We start from the raw sequence: 12,094 nt of genomic DNA, 5'->3' as shown, positions 1-12,094 counted from the left end.
CCTGCTTCTGCAAGGACCACTTTACTATTCCATTTTACAATAGTTTCAAAAATAATTAACTCATCCAGTTTAACTATTTTGCTCTTCTTTGGATTTGGGTGTTTTGTTGTATCTTGTTTTAGGGAAGATCGGTTCATTGACCAGGTTTACTTTGTAGCCCTACAAACAGTTGAGTCGAGGTCACTGCCAGGCCGTGGAAGAGCAGCAACAGCAGCTGGGTTTTGAGCCAGGAGCTCCTTTTGCTGACACAGCCCACAGAAAAATGTCTGCAAAATTTGATTCAATGTTAGAAAAACAAATACCACTGTAAAGAGATAAAAATTTATTTCCCTCTGCCCCCACCCCCACCCCCCCGATACCTGGAGCAGTGGAGGGAATTTTCCAGTTGGTATTTGTAAACTGGTTACTGTTTTGAGGAAAACAAAGATGGAGATGTACTTGTGCTTTTAGAATACCACTGCAGAAATATCAATAGAAAACCAGGTCGTATTTGTGTAGAATAAGCCTGTTTTATTTTAGAAATACTATCCTAGAGGTATTGAGGAGAATGCTTCTGTTGGTAATACATATATGGTGAATATCCTATGGCTGTAGGCTTGAAAATTATATTCAAGCCTGTATGATGAATGCTGCCTTTCAGTTGGCGTGGACTACCCCTGAGCCAGAAACAGTAACAGCATTGGAAATGCAGTTTTATGCAGGATGGTGTTTCTCAGCCACTCAAAACCCGACAGTGCAGGACAGTGTCCCAGGTCACTCTGCTTTGAATCACAGTCGAGAAGCTGTAGTAGGATTCAAACCTGGAAGAAGAGGGGTGGGAAAACGCAGCCTGAAGGAGACCACCTTTTTTGCTCCATAAGGATTCACTTAAGATATCTTACAGTCTTTAACATAAAGGCAGTTTTCAATGATCATATATGTTGTGGTTAAATATCTATGTTTGCCTGATAGTTTCCTGAGTTATGAAATTGGAGGTTATTTTGAAGGCTGTGGACATTTGTTATATCCACATGTATACTATTATGTCTGTAGGTTAGTGCTAATCAAAACCAATATTGCTCATGGCATCACTTCTCTATGTAAATATTACAGTATGTGAGAATGCTGGGTTTTGCTTAACCAATAGTAAGTTGTGAAACACTTTTGAAGGATTTCTGTTAGAAAGGAGGGGGTGTCTGAAATACAAGCTTCAAAGATATTTTTAGCAGTTGGTAAAAGATTGTGCTCCTTTTTTTTTAATTCCCAAGGAAAAACACTAGGAAATGAAAGCTTTTTTTTTTCCTGTGAGTTTAAAAATTAATTATGTCTTTTGCACAGAAGGAGATCAAGCCAAATCTTCCTAAACTTATACAAGAAACATCATCCCTGAAATTTTAGATGAAATCTGTCAGGCAGGTCTGTATAGATACTTGACACAAATAGGTAGAAGAACCTCAGAAAATTAAGTCTTTGATTTCACCTAAGTTTTTTCCAGAAGAGTTCGGCTCAGGTCATAATTTCGCAGTGTCCTTGAAAGAAGAGCTGAGTTTAAGTGGCTCCCACTTTCCCTTGGTACTTAATTGCACCCCCACACTCTCCTGCAGTTGTTCCGGTGAAAATGTCTGTGCAACCATGTAGTGAACCGGATTGGGGAACTGATCTGGGTTTAAAAATAACTTTTTTTAATAAACCAGTTTTATTTTTAACGTTTTAGTTCCTGTGTCAAGTTCACCTCACAACTATACATGTAGTCTTGGTACAACTGAGGGAGTAGCAGGGGAGGATGCAGGAATGAGCATTTGGGGTGGGAGAAGTTGCTGATGTTGGGACCTCTTCCCTCGCCCTGCTCTGCCCTTTCTGCTTATCATGTTGTAAACAAAAAAAGAATTACATTTGCCACCACACTAAAAATTATCCAGCTGTGTGCAGGAGATCCTAAACAACTACCCCAGAAAGCGTGATGCCTGCATCCATCACAGGTAGCTTCCAGGGCCGATGCTGTTTAATTTGTTCATTAACAATTTGGGTGGTGGGATGGAGTGAACCCTCAGCAAGTTGTTGGATGACACCAGACTGGGAGGAGTGATTTGCTGGAAGGCAGCGGTGCCAGGCACAGCATGAATTCAACAAAGACAAATGTGAAGTCCTGTGTGTGGGACAGAATAACCCCATGCACCGGTATGAGTTGGCAGCCAAGGAGTGAGAAAGCAGCTTTGCAGAAAATGTGTTCTGGTGAGTAACGAGCTGAAGAGGGGCCTGCGTGCCCTTGCAGCAGCGAAGGCTGGCTGCGTGCTCCGTTGCCTTACGAAGAGCGTACGTAGCATGTCAAAGGAAGTGAGACCACGTTTGGAGTAAAAGATCCAGTTTGGGGATCTCCAAGACAAGAAAGACTTTGACAAGGTTGAGCAAGCCCAGCCGAGGCCATTGAGATGTCGTGTACAAGGGGAGGCTGAGACAGCTTGGTTTAACCTTGAAGAAGAGACGGGGGGTGGATGGATTGTCCAGAGCCAGACCCTTCTCAGATGTGTATGGAGAAAGAATGAGAGGTAATGGACACAAGTTACAGGAAGGGAAATTCTCATGGGGTAAAAGGAGGAAATTATTCACAGAGTGGTCAAATGATGGAGGAAGGGCCCGGCAAGTTGTGGTATCTCTCTCCCTGCAGATATTCAGAACTTGGCTGTACAAGCCCCTGAGCAATGGGGTCTGACTCTAAAAGTAGCCCCAAAGTCACTTTCAACCTAATTTATTCTACGATTCTTAAAAATGGATCCAGGTAATACAGCAGTAATGCTGTCACAAATCAGGATGGCTACTCGCTCGCTGTCTGTTGGTGACACCTCTTAAGATGTGACATCAGTTGCTGTTGTCTTCAAACTGTCCTTTCCTTGATGCTTGCCTTTCTGTTTCTGACAGCAGGACTCATGTACCTGGAAGTTTGTCTTTCCTTCCCTTCACCCTTCCACCCTAATTTATGTAAAGAGAGAATATTCTCTCCACCTATAAACTTTGCGGTGGGTTTTTACGTGCTTTGTTCTTACATGTGTTAAAAAGAAAATTAGCAGTATGACTTGCCAGCCCTGCTTCGTGTTGGCCTATAGGAGGGAAAGTATTTGATGGACTTAGCTGGGGGTTCTACTGTTTATGACTGTCAAGTGTGCTTTATAAATAAGAGTAGGATATAAGATTATCCAGTGTTTCTTTAATTAGCTCCAGATAGTTGTGCGATCTTGCTGTCACCCCTAGCTTTGGCAAGTGTCCACAAAATGCAGGCAGCCAGAGACTTTGGCTGGGTTTAGTTGATGGTGTTACTGATGTTGGGCCGAAAGGATGCTGGTGAAACCGGCAGGACAATGGCGTTCGTTCTGCTGAAGCACCTACCTGCCAAAACAGGTGCTGGAGCTCTGCGATCGGGTGAGCTATGCAGAAGGGGCAAGGACACTTTTTGCAATAGGAGGTGGCTTGAATTGCCGTTGTCTTTGGAGGTTGTGGGGACTTGTACAGAGTTTACTCCAGGTGCTGAGCAGTGATAACCTCCCGTTCGGAAAGGGTGCTTAGAGGAATGGCTCGTGCTGTGTGAAAAAGCGCTAAATTCAAGGCTTCCTGAAATCTGCCAGGGTGATAGAGAAAACTTACAGAAACTGGCTTAAAGCTTTGGCTGTAAATGAAAAGCTAAACACTGTTGCACTCCTTTCAAGGACTGCTGCGTTCGCTGGCTGACTGGGGGAAGTCAGCTGGCGGTTGGGTCACTTTGATTAGGTAGGCAGTCGCTTGATGATGCGTGTCATGCGACCTCATCATCCTGGAAACTGGGAAGACTGAGGGAGAAACATCACTGCTTTGTATTTCTGCCATCCAGAAAGGGACTTTGAAGAGAAGATGACAGACTTCTCGGATCTCTTCTTACTTTGAGACAATTGAAAAGAGCAATATTGAGGAATAGTGACCTGGCAAAACGTTGCCTTTAGTTCTTGGGGAAGAGTTTGTTTCTGCTTTGAATTTTCCAGCAGCAGATGTAATCTGCTTTTATTCACGCCTTTCTCTCTTCTCATGGGTTTAGTCCTCCAACTACAGATTTCTAGATCATGTTCAACTATGTACATAAGAGAGCAGGAATAAAAGTTGAAAGAGGAAAAAATTATTAAAAAAAACAAATTATGAAAGAGAATAATAGCATTGGGACTCTGGGAAACAACCAAAAACACAACTGGGGGTTTACTGAGAAGGTAAAAACACAATACAAACAAGAAATAAGTGGCGTGAGAGAAGCAGACACTGAGGAGATAGTTTGGTAACAGCTGAGTTTAAGCTGTAACGAGGCAAAATGACTGAAAGAGGGAGAAGAAATACGAGAAAAAATTGGTTTTCTGTATTAATTAATTAAGGTACTCAAATGGATTCTTTAAAATGGAGAAGCTTTTCCTTGGTCTTTCTGAGATGGCATGTGTGTTTTTTCAGTTGTTTGACTTGGTTTAATGCTTTTTACTGTCAATTTTCTCCTAGATCTTGGAAAACAATTTATCACATTAACATTTCATTAGGATACTTTTAGTAAGTTGCATCACCTTTATTTCTGCCATAGCCCTTCCCAAGGGGTTGGCAGATGTCTGCAATACTTCTTGATTTTTTTTCTTTGACTCGTACAACTTCATTTAAAAAAAAAAGGAGAGGGGGGGGGGGGTGCTAAAAATGTTTGTAACACTGAATTTCTCACAGATGATGACCCTGATGCTGATACACTGTAGTTGACAGGTCCCTACCTTTCGCTTTGGTTTTCTCATACCTGGGTTTGTGACAAGAGCTCAGTTTATAGACTTTCAAGTAGAATCTTTTTTTCTTTGTTTTGTCATTTGCTTTTTTAATGGTAATAGTGGTATGCCTGCTGATAAATGTCATTTCTGATCTGGATTTGGGCTTTGTATGGTGTAGCAAAGCAAGCGAGTTTCCTGTGGCTGCACTTCCCTTGCAGAGCAAGCATACAGCTCAGTTTTGTTTTGCCCAAGTATGAATTTTTGCGCAGCAGCCGCCCTCTGTGCGTTTGGGATATTGTGCTGCTCGTATTATACTGGTGTGAGCGTTACTCCTGTTTATAGATGTGTTAAAGCCTGCCTGGTCGGTGTGGTTGGGAATGAAGTGCGTTTTGTTGTGCCATGCTCAGCTGGGATGCGTGGTGTCTGTGAGAAGGTGCTTGTAATTGGGCTTCGTTATATTTGTTTAACTTTAGGTTTCAGGTGTAAATAAGAACTTTACCAGTTAAATGTTGCTTTTGGAGTTTCAGGGATGCATGGAAATACTGTTGCCAAAACTGTAAAAATATTCCCTGTGTTTTATTTGAGAAAAAACAAAACAAAACAAAAAAAAATTCATCCAAGTTAACAAACTACTAAAGCTTTTCTAAAGCTTCTGTGTTTTGGAAAGCAGGCTGGTGTAATAGAATAACTGCAAAATAATTATTTGCTAAAGAGACTAATGAGCTCAGTTTTTTTAGAGCAGCATTAATCCCATGTTTAGCTCGCGGCCCCAATCGGGATTTCCCGCGAGCGGGGCCTGGAATCCGTGCAGTCGCAGGGACTGTCTCAGCGGTGTGAAAAATGAGATGTGGAGGAGTTGGATGGAGCTCTCGGGCTGCCACGTGACCCGTTGCCTTGAATAATTGCAAAATAGAAGCTCATTTACTAAAGCTTGGTTTACGTACTGTCGAAGCACTGTAGTAAACAGTTTAGATTACTGGGCAGTGACGGATACTTTTGATTCATATAATTCTTTGGCTAAATCTTGTTAAAAGAAGCTGTATTCTAGAGAAAAGAGAGAAGTACTTTTGGAGGCGCAGTGAAGAGGAACTTCATGCATTTTTGGGTTTTGGTGTACTGAGAGTATTTTAGTACTTATGTGACTAAGTGGATATTTATTTTGCCTTAATGTGTATTTGATTAGGTTACATCAGCTATAAATACTGGAAGCTCTAAAGCCTCTATTTCACTGCCTGTCTCTAATCTTGGCTTTTGAGGAACATTTAATGTCTTGTTGTGGTTACAATTAATCTGCGTGTGTTTTAGCAATTAGTGTTTATGTGCAGCAGGCAGCAACAGATTCTGGCAACTGTCAATCAGCATCTGTAATTGGCTATGAAAAAGGACGGGAGAAAATGCAAGGTGATTTACTGCCTGCCCAGTTATTTGGCAACACCGTTCTGTTGACAAACACCCTTTCTGGCCCAAGTTACTTGCTGTGATTTGCCGTGTAGGTGGTGAGGAGCAGAGGAATAGCAGTATTACCACTGCTTTGATTTGATAAAGCTGTCTGTTACATTACCAGTTTAATGGGCTAGAATTTACTTTCTTTGCCACCTTTTCTAACAGCTGCTGTTTTTTAAACTCTTGTAACTTCTTTTCACGTGGAAATCTTTGTTTTTAAAACAAACTTCATTATCATCTAGAAAAATAATATATACCTGTTAACTGCTCACTCAATAACAGAGGGATGACAAAATATGTAAAAATTCAAAGCAGTTGAATTCTTCTGCGTGGCTAAGATTTAATAAAACTGATAATAGGACCTTATACAAGCAAAACACAGATGGAGGAGGGAAAATGGTTTGATTTAAAGAGAGAGCACCTCTGATATTTCACGTAGTTGCTGCTACTGTGTTTGTAGCCCCCAGCCCTGGGTATTCCTTACATCTCCGGGGTGTAGGAGTACTCTGCTAGTGATTATTTTTTCCTTATTGTTTGCTTTGAGGCTTTTTGTTTTTTAAAGGAAGTGGAAAAAGTTAACAGCAAGAGGTACTGGCAGTACAGCACGGCTTAGTAAAGTAAATATGAATGTGTTAAGGAACCTGATGTGCACTGGGCTGGGACTGGAAAATTCACTGTCTGATCCTGGCTCCGTGGGCTGGACACCTTGAGCAAGTCACTACGTCTTTCTCTGGCAGTTACCACCTGTAAAATGGAGATAAAAATAACGATCTTCCTTTAGCCGTTTTCCAGGTTACAGGAGGTAGGCACTGTATCAGTGTCCTCATTAGCATTTTTTAATAAGGCTGTGCAGATTGATGTCTTGCCCTGGTTTGAAGTTGTTGATCGCTACAACCAAGTGCTAGTGTGCCACACTCTTCCTCTTCCCTTCTCGTAAGCTCTGCTGCTGTGAAACCTTCTGTACAGGAGTAAGCTTATCGTGGTGGTGTACGTGGACAACACCTGAACTCCTTGCCCTGAGAAGTGCAAGATGAATTTGTCAGAGCAGCTGAGTGTTCATTTTGTACATGTCGTACCACGATTTTGAACTGTAATAGTTGCCTCTTGGTTAAGTAGATTTAAATGTGTTTTGAACAAGGAGGCAATAAAATGTTTAGGATCTGCAAAACAGCTTTTTTTTCCATCTGATCACTCATTATCAATGCCTTCTCTTTGGATTTGGATTTTTTCCCTCTACATCTTGATAGTAGAAATGCTGCAAAGGCATCTGTTTGTTGGGAAGCTTTAGCCCTGTTTGCCAGGTACTCGACTGGGTTTTGAGCGTGTCAGCAGTGTTCTGCTGCTGCAGATTCTGGAGTGGGTAATTGCAATTTGTTTTACACACTTTATAAATGGGTAACAGCCCTTTTTGTAGATAATTTTTTTTGTTTCGTGTGAAGAATAGAGAGGAGTATAAGAGTCACTTTCCTTTACGTAAAAATACATAAATTATTTAAGACTATAAGAGAGTCAAAGTTCAAACAAGAGAGAATCTTTAACTAGAGCTCCCCGAAAATACAAAAATAAACGGTGTTTTTGCAGGGAGGAATTAACCTTATCACAGCATTTTCATTTTTGTTTGGGTTCACTAATTGATGTTTTTGCTAATAGTCCATTACATTTTTGTACAGCTTCTTTGTAGCTACCTGTTGTAAAGTGGCTAATCTGCATCTTTGTTTTTGCTTTTAACTGTATCACTTCTGTATGAAACCTACCCTGTGATATATGCTGGGAACCACGGCTTACTGTGTATTTTTCAGATAAGTGACCCCAAAGGATTTATACTAATTGGCAGTCCACTATTGTAGGCTGTTTATTACTGGATTTTTCAAAACCTTCATCATGGGGAAGAAATGAAAGAACGAAAATTTGGACTACCAGAGTAAAATTATGGAAAAAACTAGAACTTAAACATTTGAACGTAATTTCAGTACTAGCAGACTATCCTGAAATCTTAGTTTTAAATAAATAAATAAATAAATTTTTCTCCAGTTACTGGTTATGGGGGAGGTTGTCCACGTCTCTCTCCCTCTGCCCTGCCTTCCTAGTGCATGGTACTGAAGTTAAGACCCGTGGATGGGGCAGAAGTGAAGGGTGCAGGTGGGCTGGAAGAACAGAAACCCCCAGCTCTGGGGTGGGTGCACTTTCCATCGAGCCTCTGAATGGCCAAGTTCATCCTCGGACTTTTGGCAGAAGGGGGGCGAGAAACAACACTCTCACGTGAAAAGTGACGATAAGGTCCAAATAGGTGGTGATAAGTGCCTGGTTCTCAGTTATTTGGACCCATGGTTAGACAGGCATGCGTGGCCAGCGTGCCTTGTCTCAGGAATTTGTTTGCGTCTCTGACAGCATCTTTCGTCACGCAGGTGCTGATGTGACAGTAACAGAGCCCAGCAGCTCCGACAGCAGAGTGGAGCGATCGGACCCCTACGCAAACGTCGACGAAGCCCTTATCAGCGGGGAAGCCAGCTACATCTCTCAGCCCCTGACTCCGGAGAAGGAGGATGCGCTCCAGGCTGCCACCGTCGCCAACCTGCGCGCGGCTCTCATGAGTAAGAACAGTTTGCTGTCTCTGAAAGCCGACATGCTGGGAGAGGATAGTTCTCTGCTGTTTGAGTACTTACCCAAAGGCACACATTCTCTCTCTCGTAAGTTTGTGTTTTTATATTTTTTGTTTATCGATAACTTAAGTGAAATCTTTAGTGAAAAGAAAATACAAGTCACTGTCTTGTTTATTGCTACTGATATGTTTATATCCAGTTTTAAGTCCTGCTTAATCCTACTTTCCATAAAATTTGGAAACCTGTGTCTGGTATTGATCCAACTTCAATGTTAACTGCTGAAGCCATGGAAGGAAATATTTAGTGTATGTCTATGTAGTGCTTGTCCTTAAATTTCTCTTTTACTTGTTTGCAAAATGGTACTTACAAACAAAATACAAAGTATTTGAGTCCTTATGGTAAAAGGAGTAGCTGCAAAGGTTTTGAATCCAAAATTGCCTAATGTTGAAAGGAGGCTTGACTGTTGCTCCTGTGTCTGTAGAAACAGATGTGACTTTGTAGATCGCCTGATCTTTACTTCTTGCTGTTTACTTTTAGACCTCTCTCTAAGTAATGAGCAGCTCTTGATTGTTTTGTTATACTCGCTCATGGAAACGAATGTTTTTCTACTGTTGATCTGTTGGAGACGGCTGATATGTACCATTATGTGTGGACAGCTTATTTTTCAGCATACTTTTGTATTTTCTTCATTGAAATCATAAAGTAGTTTGATTCTCCAATGCACAAAGACAGAAAAATTATTAATGCTGTATTTTAATAATACTCTCGGAAGATGGGGATATCATTTGCGACATAAAATAGAGCAAGCGGTGGCTTTCTGAGTACTATATGTTAGTTTCCAGCAGAAAAGGTTTATTTTAACCTATACTGAGAAAATTGACCAATTAAATAGAATGAAAAGTTCCCTTGAGATACTTATTCTTAGTTTCCTCGATGGCAAAAAACCGTAACTTTTAACGGTCACTTGGGTTGTACGATAAAGGGAAGAAACTGCACAATGTAATGTCGGCCTTAGTATCTCTTTTCGCTTCTCATGTCTGAACAGTAGAATTATTTTTTTAAAAAATCGTTCTAAATTTGGAGGAAAAAAGTTTTTGTACCTTATTCTGCAGCTTTAGTGTTTGGGAGAGAATTGCTAATGCAATGTTATTGTTACTTCCATGGTAGTTCGCTTACTGAATGATCTCCAATTAAGTCAGATTTAGATGGTTCAAACTAGGCTCCTGGGTTGAAAATCCCTTCGTTGCAATGAAATAGCAAAGATCCTGTGCAGCGGTTTAATCGCTGGGCTTGCGTGCCATGGGAAGAGTGCCCTCAGCTGGCACCGGGACGGGTGGGAGCGTAGATCGATGCACAGCCGCGAGGGTGATTTATGCACCGCGTGTTCGGATCCATGGCTCGTGACAGGTGAAATCAGCGGTTTCATCTTCTGTCATGATAAAGTGGAATAATGATGGGGCTGCCCTCTATCCATCATCCTTCTCTTAGTTGGAGGATTTTAGATTTTACTTAAAAGCTGAAGGACCACTTGGCGTAAAGACAAATGAGTATAAGGCAGTCATAAATTTGGGCTAGAAATTAGAGATTGCCTAACCAGCTGAGAAGCGGAGTTCGGGAACAGGCATGGTGTAGGCAGAAGACCAACTGGGTTTAAAATAAAGCTTGATAGATTTAGAAAAGGGGGTAAATGAGAGCTCATTGAGGGGTGACTCAGGAGGTCCTTCCAGCCTGTATTTGAGATCCCTGTTTCCCAGTCCTCTCACTATTACTTGAATTTCATTCAGCTAAGCTTCAATTATCTCATCTTTGTGGAAGCAAAGTGAATTGCATAAGACAAAAAGACGACTGCTCGCTTGGTCTGTAGCTGTCACACCAGTAGGTGGATGGGGCTATGGCCTGGCAGGAGGATTTTTACAGAGGCAGGGAGTTAAGGGACATACTTTTCTTTCGTCTTACTCAGATTCACAGGTATCGATTTATTTTAATCACTTGAAAAAGATGTTCTGATGTAGGACCCGCTTGCTTTTAAGTGGCCATTACTGAATACAATAGGACATCAAGTTTAATGAGAATTTTCAATGTATAAAATGACAGTAAAGCAAGTGGTGAGAAGATTCTGGAGATCTAAAAGCACAGTCTAGGTTGGTGCTAGCTTTGTAGGTGTTTTTCACATTTTTCTTCAAACACAATTTGAGGATGTTGAGTCATTTTAAGTCCTGGGTTATATTAAAAAAAAAAAAGGCGGGGGAGTGGGCAGGAGCACAGTGAAAAAGATTTTTTTTTTTTTTTTTTTTAAAAAACCAAAACCAGCATAGTTTTCATCTGTCTGATTTGAAAAAGAAACGCACTAATTTAAAGATTTTTAAGTGATCAATCTCTCTTGAGTTTAAAAAATGTGAAGTGTGTTTTTAATCTTAACTGCTGTCGCTGGATTGTCTTCATATTCTCTTATGAAGCACTACAGTAAGTAACTGACTCGGAGAGCAGCGTTCACGTTTATTTTTCTTCTCTGGCGGAAAAAACTTAATGGAGGTGGACAGATCCAAAGAGTGTATTATACACGTTTAAAATTCTGATGAGCCGTTTCTAAAGGGGACATTACTCTCCCAGTTACTGCATACATTGCAAGTTTTCATTTTTCTTCCACATAGTTCATACTGTAAAATTTAATAGAGGATACCCCAAGGTTTTCATTTTACCCCAAGTTCTTTTCTCTTAATTCATTGTATATTGTAACGATCATACGAAGTGTGAAATTACTGAACGTTCTGCTGATGGAAAACGCAGCCCGGGATGTGTGGGGGGTGTTGTATCACTATGATGTAGTCAAACATAGGTACAGCATTTCTGAAATTAACCAGTTCAAACTAACTTAAAATCAGAAGGGAAAATTTAAATATCTTGCCATTTGGGTAACACAGATGTCAGATAACCTGCAGCTGAAGGGCTCTGAGAATTTATGATGTTCGTGGTGTGTGATCAAGACTGATGTCGTTCATATGCTTGTCAGAAACCTAAAGAACATGCAGGTTTTGCAGAAGAAAGTATGTGTCAGTTATTCGTGGATAACACTGAGGTTGTCTTGGGTACCATTAGTTATTGAACCTGCATAGTTTGTTGTTGGGGATGTCTTTCAGAGAAGACAATATAAGAGGTTCAGTTTTCTTTGTCTTATATGTTTTCATGGTTTGTCTGTAAAAATGGGTTGTTCTTTGCTGATTTCCAACTTCAGCAGTGCTGTTCTACTGTGCTCCTTGGTTTAATGATGTTTGTCTTATTTCATGCGTGGTACTGAACTTTGGTAGCATTGTTCAGTACGGT

At 40.9% G+C, this 12,094-nt stretch overlaps 1 protein-coding gene across 1 annotated transcript in view; it reads left to right on the top strand.

Moving 5' to 3' along the window:
- Nucleotides 1-12,094, top strand: part of ZBTB46 (zinc finger and BTB domain containing 46) — a 46,065-nt gene that overhangs the window by 17,119 nt on the left and 16,852 nt on the right. The window contains exon 3 of the mRNA XM_009578295.1: nucleotides 8,579-8,860. Within this exon, the coding sequence (XP_009576590.1) occupies nucleotides 8,579-8,860 (282 nt within the window). The remainder of the gene's footprint in view (nucleotides 1-8,578; nucleotides 8,861-12,094) is intronic.

The sequence above is a fragment of the Fulmarus glacialis genome, unplaced genomic scaffold, assembly GCF_000690835.1.
Source record: "Fulmarus glacialis isolate BGI_N327 unplaced genomic scaffold, ASM69083v1 scaffold14705, whole genome shotgun sequence".
NCBI classification, from domain to species: domain Eukaryota; kingdom Metazoa; phylum Chordata; class Aves; order Procellariiformes; family Procellariidae; genus Fulmarus; species Fulmarus glacialis.
This window is presented reverse-complemented; position numbering and strand designations above follow the sequence as displayed.